At 38.2% G+C, this 11,266-nt stretch overlaps 1 protein-coding gene across 3 annotated transcripts; it reads right to left on the reverse strand.

Annotated features, from left to right (window-relative positions):
- Positions 1-1,330: 1,330 nt before the first annotated feature.
- LOC130165220 (protein boule-like) lies at positions 1,331-8,082 on the reverse strand. Of its 3 annotated transcripts, none has more exons than XM_056370278.1 (12): positions 7,924-8,082; positions 7,580-7,632; positions 6,244-6,402; positions 5,715-5,806; positions 5,509-5,563; positions 5,323-5,398; positions 4,740-4,900; positions 4,309-4,377; positions 4,162-4,197; positions 3,966-4,082; positions 3,545-3,637; positions 1,331-3,341 (listed from the first exon to the last, which is right to left on the reverse strand). In XM_056370278.1, the coding sequence occupies exons 2-12, from the start codon at positions 7,613-7,615 to the stop codon at positions 3,201-3,203; spliced, it is 1,035 nt and encodes a 344-aa protein (XP_056226253.1). In that variant the 5' UTR covers positions 7,616-7,632; positions 7,924-8,082; the 3' UTR covers positions 1,331-3,200. The 3 variants fall into 3 exon arrangements, with proteins under 3 accessions (XP_056226253.1, XP_056226251.1, XP_056226252.1); XM_056370276.1 differs by lacking the exon at positions 7,924-8,082 and adding an exon at positions 7,725-7,863; XM_056370277.1 differs by lacking the exon at positions 7,924-8,082 and adding an exon at positions 7,725-7,826 and having other exon boundaries at positions 7,580-7,639.
- Between the last annotated feature and the right edge of the window lie 3,184 nt (positions 8,083-11,266).

Below are 11,266 nucleotides of genomic sequence, written 5' to 3' on the forward strand. Positions count from 1 at the left end.
ATTAATGGCTAAACTTGCTTACTAGCAAGCTGAGAGACTGAAGTGGTGCGGATTGCTTTCCCTTCACTACACCTGCTGTACTTGCAAGGTGGACAAGGGCCCTTGAACATAACTTTATTTGCTGTTTCTGGGCTCCAAGTGAGGTGTTTTCAGGGGGCCCAGAAGCTACTGAGGATGCGACAAGAAATAGATTTTTCTGTGATATCTGGCAAAAAATGAGCATGATACATGTTTGGATTGCTGAAATTGCAGCAAGCTTTATGAAGGACATTTGCGAAATTGAAATTAAAATTAGTTATATATATATTTGCATGTCAATAAGCAGCCTATTTTAATTTAAATTTTTAGTCGTTGAGGTACAGGTTTTTGATGTGGAAGCTTTTGGAATAATGCTGCGCATTACAGTCCACTATTACACACATACGAAAGGTTACTCTCAATTTTCTCAAAACTATTTCTGCTTTAAAGAAAGGTAAAACTCCATAAAATATGAAAAGTTACTCGAAACAGTATCAAGCTCATCATGCACAGACAGCTGACACAGAGACACAGTGCTGTTTTATAAACCTCAATCCAAGGTCATGAGATTCAGTCTTTTGTCATTCTAATGAGCAGGCATTTGGTGCTTTTGCTACCCTGCCAAGATTTTGATGCCATTCATATAGATAAAAAACCCTGATTCATCAAAGCCAAGGGTCTGGTCCAATACTGCCCCCGACTCGTTATACCATTGGATGCCCACATAAATACATCTCAGTGTTTCTACTGCTTCAGATCATTATGATAAGGGTTACACTTTATCCTATAAACAAATCTATCTGCATCAGAAGATGGTAAAACATGGAAGAGCAATGGTGACCTAATAAAACTGCAGCACTGTTGATCAGTGTTGCAGTGTTTCTGTTATACTGTATATACACACAGGACATGTAGTAACAGGAAGTGACACGGGGTGACACCTGGTCAATAGGGAGCGAGAGAGAAGGGAAAAATAAAAAGAAGAAAAAAGGTAGATTTAACTAGTGAACATTAAGTTAGATTGATTTTTGTTAATGGAGTTGCATTATGGGAGAAGTAGTATTCAGCATTTCTGGAGTATGACCCATACAGTTCAGGGTATCCCAGCCTCTGCTGGCTTGATTTTGACCATTCTTTTTAAATCTGAGTCTTCCAACCTTCTGGAAATGCAAGACTACATCACTTGAGTACTCCTTAAAATAGTTATATGTATTTTCTTCCCTTCCTGGCAGCCTCTGGTTTCCATTCACTAACATAAAGCCAATCAATCACTAATAAAGAACTGTTGCATGTGAATGCAAAACACAGCCACTACACCAAGGGAAACATTTATTTCCATTCAAGAACTGGAAACAAAAATAATGTCTGTAAAACAAAACGTGATTGATGATCATATGATACCACCAATATACAGAGCTCAATATGTACTACATAGATATATCTCTTCAACAGAGCGTAAACAAATCACAAAAATATTTTAGATTAGGCTATTATTTGGTTATACAAAAAGCCTTCTGCTTCCAATAGCAGAAAAATGCCCCAAGACAAAATGTAGTTAAATTCAATAAGACAAATAGTAATGTCATAAAAGCACACTGAAAATTTCAAGTGTATTCCTGCAGGTGTAAAAAGACTTTAGGGTACATTTGACCTGAATTATAGGCACACATAAATCTAAATGACAGGGGAATTTCTAGGAGTGAGAACTAGTGAATAGAGTAAAGGTTTTGCAATAAAATGTGTATGGGAAATAGTTTACAGTAACATTCATCATTTAAATTGAATATACTTTATATTCAATTAAAGGCAGGCTTGTGTAACATTTGGAAACAGCCCGTTTGAACTCAACAACACAACCTGAGATTCCAGAACATGAGCACAACAACTTTGTAACACATTTAAAGTAAGTGAACTAATTTACACTGACAAATGACATTGAGCACAATGCAAATGTCAGCAGTACACTAAATTGATTAAGTTACTCGAAACATTTTATGTGCTTACAAATCTGTCTCTGCATGCTTAAATATCATAACCTGCTCAAATGTGTTTAATGCTTCTTACATAGTTTTGTCTGCCAAACTTCAATATCTATATTTCCAATTATAATCAATATTTATGATTCCTGAAAAACAAAACTGCTAACATACAGCTAACAACCTAACAGCCTACTTTATATAGACTATACTAAATTGTCATGTTGCTGTTGCTGTACGTCTGTACTATTTCAACAATACACCTTCTTATTGCTGGTTTTATATTATAAAACCAATTAAGAGTTGGTTTCAAACAAATACAGGCCAGTCATGTAACAATACTGCAGACAAATTTCCTCACATCATCAAACCGAAAAAACAATGTTTTTAAGCGCTGCTCTAACATTAATTAGCTGAGGACCAATTATACAGTGGATCCTGAGATGTCCCAACACTGATGAAGCCAAACAGAGGCTCATCCAGAGCATCCAAATACTGTTAGGATTGACTCATTGAACATATACTCTCATGTTAAATAAACATTGTTGCCTTCCAAATATCCAGAGGACGCATTACATAGCTCCTTTATACAATAAAATAAGAGAAAGAACTGACATGGTAAGAAAAAAAAAAAGATTTTCTCAGCTACATCATTGTGCTTGTGTATATGTAGTTAGGAGTTTTCTGCTATCACACTAATGCAATGAAAAGGACAAAACAAGGTTTCAAGTTATGCTAAATCAAATTGGAAAGTCTGTAGATCTGAGCTTTAAAGTACTGTTCACAGATGTTTTTTTGTTTAGTTTATGTAAATAATAGAAAATGTATATAATATAATTAGAAATTTTCTACCCAGTTTTTAAAAAAGGTATCTGCTCAATATTGTACATTGGTAAGGTTTACAGCTATTATAAATTTAATTAAAAAAAAGATTTTTTTGGTGGCATAAGCTATTTAGTTTTCAGCTTTTCACAATCAAATTTAACTGATATTTTTGGGAAAAGCAAAGATACTGTATTAAACCATCAGAAACAGAAACAGATCTGGGTGCTGCCAGTCTAGTAAGGCCTACAAGGTGTGAGCTTACCTTGGCTTTGTTTGGTGTTGTAAGGCATGGGTTAAACAGTCGATAGATTATATATGTTAATTCCATGGAGGAGGAAGAGCAACTGACATGACGGGTTGTGGTGCTCTGTGGGATTTAGCCTACATGAGAGGATGGGTGGTGTGAAACATGGAGACGTCTGGTGGCTCTGTTGCTTCTGGCAGGTAGTGATAGTCTTTGTGGTGGACGTGTCTGTGGTACTTCTGCTTCAGTTGGATCCGCGAGTGTGGAAACATCAGATTCTGTAGAGAAAAAAGGTGACATTAAGACTCAGTGAAGGTTTGCACAAACAGAAAAGGAATACTAGAAGAGAAACAGTGGTCCAGTCCAGAATACAGGCAGTCAGACACACTTGTCATTAACATTGAACAATCACAACATGTGGTTTTGCAGCGTTTCCCCTCTATGCACAGCTTAGTTATATATAGTAAAAAGTGCCTTTTACCTTTCCAGGGTCGTGTGGCAGAACAATGGGTGCCATTCCTTCTGTTCTCTGAGGATACACTTGGTAGAGCTGCTGCACTGTGGGCTCTACAAACTGCAGAAGTAGAACAGGCCGAAATCAGCTCCAGTTCAGAACAAGTTTACTAAACACTCAGAAAACCAGTAGAATCAAACTGAAACATTTTATTTTATTTAAAATGTACACTATTACACATCCAATCTGAACAGGATCTAGCTTGTTAAAATCATACAAATGCTACAACATTTAACCATGAGCTCAACAGATGTCTCTCCACCAATAAACCGTTTGTCTTCCAATAAGTTAAAAGAGCAAATCTTTCACCAAAGAATTACCATGGGAGCAGAATCACAGTCGTCCTTTCATGTCTGTTTTTATATTTTTATTTTTGTTGGTGATGTACCTCTGTTGTCGGGTCCTCCATGACAGGCAGAGAAGGCTGGACACAGCTTCCATCAACGGGCTGGTACAGATGTTCTGGCTGCTGGGAGTACATGACTGGACTGGAGGGGATCGGCGACTGGACAACAAGACATTGACGACAGGTGAACAACGGGTTCACCAGAACAAAAAAGAAGGTACGGCTTTATTTTGCTTACCTGGGCGACGGTCCACTGATACTGGTTTGGGACACACTGGGGAGGCAGAAAAAAAGGAGACTGTTAAATAAAGTTCAAACCCCTGCTGTACTTGGTAAATGGCGACATGGTGAGAGATCAATAGATCACTAAATGGGCTTAGCTGACCTGGTTGTGGTGATAGGCTGGTTGCTGGTAGACAGGCTGAGACTGAGGGAGTATCACTGGAGGAGAAGGCTGCAAGAGAAGAAGAATACTTACATCAGACATTTCCTATGTAGTGCGCAGGATCTGGTAGTTCAAGTCTTTAGTTTCTTATGTCTATGTTTACTGCAGTTATGTTATACCGGCTAATTTCTATTGTGTATTGCTAAACTTCTTATTAGTACTACTTCTATTAAGCTACTGGATGATTATACAAATATAACCTTACCAGTGTCATGAAATTAAAGCAATTAATGCTGAGTTTAGAGAAAACTTGCAGAGTGGGACAGAGTATTATGATGTATTCAAATGACATGCATATTTTTAAATGAACAGTCCTTTAATATTTCTATTTAAGTCAAGTGTTATTTGGGTGTGATATAGAGAGAACTGACAGGCCAGTGGTGGGCAGGAGGGTTCATGTTGGGGCAGTGGAAGTAGGCCACTCCGTTGTGGTAGGTGTAGGGATAGCCTGTGGATGTGGTCAAGGAGAGGGACCCACAGGACATTGGCAGAGGCATTGCAGGGTCAGGGCTGGCCACATGGACACTTTTAACTGGGAAAAGTAGGAAACCACACAATATAAACATAAACCCATGTCATTTACTGAGCATTTCAAAAACAAATATGTCAACTTACGGGTCGGGAACAACTGGAGAGGCCAGTATTTGGTGAGCTTTAAAAATTGACTTAATTATTCAATCCAGGGTTCTTGTTGTGGTTCTGATGAAGAAGCATTTCCATTCATTTTTTTGCTGTATCAGTAAAAAGGTACCTTGGCATTTTGGAATTGTACCAAAATCACTTTGCAGGCCATCATAAACCGTGAGTGAATTTTATCAAACTGGTGAGGTAAAAGTGATACGTTGCAGCTTGGTAGTGCCACTGTGTGATCAGGGAAATGGCTAGAAACTAAACTGAATGAAAATAATTCAACCATTTGTCAAAAGGTGCTTCAGTATCAGATTGTTGACTTACTTTGTCCTGAGGCTTGCTGCTTTCGGACAGCCTGACCGATGCTGAGCCTCTTGTCTTTGAAACAGATTCCATTTGCCTTTAATATGAGTATTTGAGAGAACAGCAGTCATATTAAAAGTCGAAGTGTGCTAGATAGACTACATTATTATATGTACTTAAGATACTTTTATGGCTTGTTGTACTTACGTTATGAAGGATTTTCATTGCATCTTCTTCGGTCTCAAATGTAACAAACCCATATCTGTCCAAAGAGGTAGAATCAAGACAAACTATGTTTCAGCTGGCTAACAGTAAATCTGTGAATAATGATCAGAGTCAATGGACAGAAAACCATGGCTGCATGTATTATTTATCAGTCAATGTCTGTATATGACAGGAATGAATCAACTCACCCTTTTGACACTCCTAAACGATCTGTTATAATCTTCACCTCTTTCACTACACCATGTTGAGAGAAGAAATGTCGCAGGTCGCTCTCATTAACCTTCATTAACACAAACACCACACACATACAATTTCAAATCACTTCAGATCATTTATAATAGCCAACACTACTTGTGTGCACCAATAAGCATCAGGAGGCATCTGTGATAGTTATACAGGTTCTTTTTTGGGTGCACCTCACTGCACATTTTAGACAAATTGAACAGTAAATATTGGAAAATCGACTATCATTCAGGCTGCATCTGAACAATAGAGAGTTGATTGTTTTACATATTAACAGTCTAAAATCTATTTCTGGAGGAATTTGGTGTTATTGCTGACTAAAAGTAGGCCTCCTGTGAATTCTGTTTATTCTCCGGCCACTCTGTCATCCTGACCTTAGCTTATTTATATGATTTGCTGCTCTCTAGTGTCTACCTTTCTACAGTAAGACAAGCCCAAACAGACACTTTGCAGGTGCAAATTTGCAGCTCTCACCTTGTAGTCAAGCCCCCCAACAAAAATACGATTGGGGATAACAGTGCCGAGGTGGAAGGTGTGGTGGGTCGGGCTGTCAGTGCGGTGAGTATTGCCGTCAGCATGGTTTTCTGGAGGTAACTCATCAGGAGTGGAGGAGCTGCTGCAGGTGAATGTGAACTTGAAAAAAAAAATAATAATAATAAGACACTAAGGTCTAATCACTTTGTTGGCAAATAAACACTGACTATACTCAGACTGGATCTGGTGAGTGATGTGAGAAAACACCTCTTCCCAACAAGGAAGTAGATGGGTACTGGGATTTCGTACTTGAGGAGTAAGACATTTTTGGGTTTGGATATAAGGACACTTACTTCTGCTATTATATGTTACCAGATCAAAATAAATTACAAGCACAGCAGCATCATCCATTCCTACTCAACAACATCTACTTAAAAATTCTCTTTAGTTCATCTGGCTAGCAAACTACAACGCAACGGGACATGGTCAAAGTTAACGATTTCTTCAAGGTGTGGTGGCATATAACTGCTAACTGTTCATTTCTGTACACTATTTTTGACAGTGATTAATATGACAAAGGGTGGCATACAATGGTGAACCTTCGTTTAACTCCACAGATTTTGGTGAGTAAAACTGCAGATGTAATATAACTGCAACATTAGCTTTTTTGCAATCTAGCTCTGACATAACCTTGCCAATTCCATGAATAAAGTCCAATAAGCTCCAAACTATTTTGTAAAATTAAACCATAGGTGAATGACTTAATAACCACCAAGCATCACTCATTAGTTCGCCTCCTAGCTCTTTTAAATACATTTCCAACTTTTATAACTTTAATATCTAAGAACCACTTACAAGTTACACAAGTTAGCATTTTCTAGCTCGGTTGATCTAAGTAAATGGAACTGAGTTTGGGGGAGGAAAGGGGCTCATAATGTATGATGAACTAATCTTACCATGAAGTGTAACAGTGATTAAGTAACTTTCAGGGGCGGAGGAAGTATTCAAAGCTCTTACTTCAATGAAAGTAGTGACACAGTGTAAAAATACTCTGTTACAAATCAAACTCGAACAAAAGTAAAACTGTATAACTATTAGCATCTAAACATAAAGTAGCAAAAGTAAAAGTACACATTATGCAGAATGGCCATTTCAGAATACCTTACTCAAGAAAAACACAAGTACCTCAAAATTGTACTCAAGTAAAGTACTTAAATAAATGTACTTAATTACTTTTAAACACCGATTGACGTTATTTATTACCACAACATGGTTTTGCTAGCTAAAAAATAAGCTAAAGGATAAGCTAGCAAAACGGTAAGGGCAGTTCACTCACCGCGTTTTGGTTCTCCACTTCCATAGCCACATTCATTTGGTTAAAGTCTGCCTCTGAAAACTTACACAGTTAATATTCTCAAATAAATCATTGCCTTATATTAAGATATTTGTCCAACGGTCTGACTCTTTAAACCAAAACGTACCCTTTGCTACTTGCTCTCGCGCCCCTAGCTTAACACATGACCTCATCGGTGCGCAAGTTACGTCCCTGCACGTTTCAGCCTCTATCTTCACCAAGATCTAAACTTTCTTTCTTTCCTCTTTTTTTGTAAACATGTTATCTAGCATGGACTTATATCTTCAAAGGTATATTCGTCACATAATTAGTTAAATTCATATCACCTGTGTGTAGGTTGTAAAACAAGCTTCCAATAGGAGTGGATTATTGGCACTGTATCAGAAGATAGATATCCTGGAAATATGCATGGTTTCATAACAGTTTGGACCTCACTGATAAAAACCTGTGTGCACTTCCAGTTTAAATTGTGTTAATCAGAATTTAAATTCAAAGTCGAATCTGTACAATAGTACTCCGAGCCGGATTTGTGCAGTACTACATACTGCCCACACGAGGGCGCCACTTCTCTGTGAATAAATATGCCACCTATCATCACAGTCTTCATGTAGCATGTACATATCAAAACTGATAACGAAAATAAGACCTTGACAGTTTTCACAGATTGAACAGAATGTTTTTAGACATTTAGTGATGTTAAAGCTTATGCAAAGTACTTAAGGGTATGCTTACACTTACAGTTTTTTCTTTTGAAAATAATAAGCTAATTTTAATAAGAGCAGCTATATAATTGATCTACAAATATTAACCACAGCATTCAAAATGTTTAATTGTCAGTGACTGAATAACTACAGTGCATGTACATTTTAGTCAGAGCTACTTTTCTTCTCTGGATCATCAAGGAGCCTCTTCAGATGTTGCGTAAAATACTCATGGAGCAATAATTTCTCTATGATTGGCAATAAAGTGCTCTGACACATTGTCATTTGCATCTTATGTCCCCCACCTCTTCCTCCTCCTCCCTCAGACCACAACAAAGCGATAGTAGAAAGCCTACAAAGTGTTTCCAACGGAGAGAAAAGCACCCGATTCATAGCCAGTAATACCAGGAATGAATGAGCAACACAAAACAGGGTGAACAAAGAGTTTTGTTTAAGGTTTCGCTAGAACACAACCATACTACTTTGGATACATTTGCAAATCCTACATTTTTAAATCCCCTTCCTCTCAACAAAAAGCTTATGACATTCAGTGTGTATTTCTTGTCTGCCTGTCTTACACATTTCCCATCATTACAACCTCCTTTCTCCAGATTGTTTGTATGCATCTGAGTAATGTGGGCCACACCATTACATGTCATTTATTTCCAGCTTTTCTTAATTGCGGGGTGAATTTGCCAACAAGGTCTGACTGTGCAAAATGAGAAGGGCATGTTTGATAATTACAGCAATTTACAAGCTAAAAGTCCTTTTATACTCCACAAATATGATTTAAGACACAAGTGTTGTCAGGGCAACTTGTCTAGCTGAGTTTTCATTTAAAAACAAAAGGGATTGAAGCTGTGAATGAGGATTTTATTTTTTGGTCGCTCTTTGTATTGACTAGTTTCTAGCTTGATTCCCTTTAATATTATGTTCTTATTTTATTATATTGTTATTACTAATGTCTTTCTTGTGTGATCACACATGTAGAGTTCTGTGTGCATGAGTGTTTGTGCCTTTTTAATTACTTTATTTGATGATAATTTCAAATTTGAATTCACGTAGATATAGTGACACAGCAAAATTTCTTCCAGTCTACATTCTTACCATTGGACACAAACCATAGAGCGTTACTAGATGTTTCAATGCAACATTTTGTTTGCAATAATGCATTTCTTCATCTGCGCTGTTTATCTGAAATGTCACGATGTGAGTAATGTGGCTCTGAAGTGAGCTTTGTGCTGGAGGAAAAGTACCAGAGCAGTCCAGGCAACCATGTCAAACACAGAGCAACAGGACTTTGGATGTTTTTTCCTCAGAATATAGGACTCAGGTAAATCCCAATCAGCCTCAGTGTCACAAGAGACCAGCAGTGGTGAATGTCTGGACTGTTTGACACAACTTTGACACTGAGGAAAACCCAACTAATCCTTTATAATAGCCTGCACCAAGACACAAAAAGGCATGAAATGTAAAAAAAAAAAAAAAAAAAGATTGTTCAGACAGCTGCAATTATGCACATGAAACTGATAGCTGCTGTAGATAACTTGGATAACTTGTAAGGGATCAGGATGTTCTATCACAGTTCATGACAGCACCATTACATCCTTACTGACAATTGTGAAATTTGGCATTACCTGCAATTCCACACTGGACATCCCCTTCACCTAATTTAACACCAACGTGAAAAGGTTTGTTCCGCCACATTTAGACAAACTCAGCTGACCATGTTCTCACTTGGGAAGCCAGTAAGGGTTTTCTCACTTGACTCGGTGCATGCTGTTGTTCCTGTTGTGAGGATAGTTTTGTCTCGGACCCACTTCAAAGATTATACTGCATCATCTTCTCTCGAGTTTGATGACAAGTCTTTAAATCTTGAGTGTGAGGTCAAATATCAGGTCAGATGTGCATGTCGCGCTGAGAAAACGACCATTTTACCTCAGTCGGTCAGTCAGTCAGACAGTCGTGGAGACAGAGGTTGATGAAAAATGAGCCATAACAGAAGGGTTCGACTCTGGCTCTGTAATTACTCTACAAATCTCTGATTTCCCCTCCTTCATCTCCAGACTATTTATAGCTGCTGCATTCCTCTCGGAGAATAAAATGATCTCTTTGAGACAGTACAATGCCAGAAATAACAGGTTTGGACAAACATTTGCTGAGGCGTGGTGGGCCTGGCTGACCATTACTGAGTTCCACTGTGGTTTCAGTCTACTGTTTTTCCCCCTCGTCCATTTATTCATCTGTTATTCTAAATGGCAGTGGGTTTGCTGGGGGAGGTGTGTGTGGGGGGGGTGGTTGCGAGTAAGATGTGATGGTTCAACAAAATAGCTCGTATGAGCTGAGGTGAAGTGACTTTGTAGTAGGGCAAAGCATGGCAGCAAGGCCAGCTGTTTTTTTTTTTTTTTTTGCATGTGAGGGAGTGGGAAAAAGAAAACACATACACTCATAAACACACCTTCATGTCTGGGAATACTCAGGTGACTACAGGACTCAGACCTCCCTCTTTGGGCTCTGTTTTGTTTATGTTACAATCATAGGACTTCCCTGGTATATATGAGCAACTGAGACATGTGGCTGTGAGTGTGAATATGTGTATATGCAATCATGTGTCTGTTTAAGATGTGAGAGAAGGAAGGCTTTTCTGCTGAACTTACCTCTGGTCAGCTTTTGCTTAATGACAAAACAAAGATCATATGTCGCCTGCGTAGCATTGTTTCTTCATATTCAACTTATTCCCAGCCCCATTCATTTTCTGCAGCACTGGGAAAATGACTGCAGATCCGTTAACCCTCACACTGTGGACCAGATGACCCACCGTTATAAGACCAAACTTTTTTTCAGTATTACATGGAAACTTCAGAGGAGAAGATCTAAATTATTGTTGTGTTCTTCAAAATGCATCAGCAGTCGACGGTGTATAGATATGAACCTGCACGCACACTTAAGGACTACTTGTTATACATGA

This window comes from Seriola aureovittata, chromosome 24 (assembly GCF_021018895.1).
Source record: "Seriola aureovittata isolate HTS-2021-v1 ecotype China chromosome 24, ASM2101889v1, whole genome shotgun sequence".
In the NCBI taxonomy this organism is placed as follows: domain Eukaryota; kingdom Metazoa; phylum Chordata; class Actinopteri; order Carangiformes; family Carangidae; genus Seriola; species Seriola aureovittata.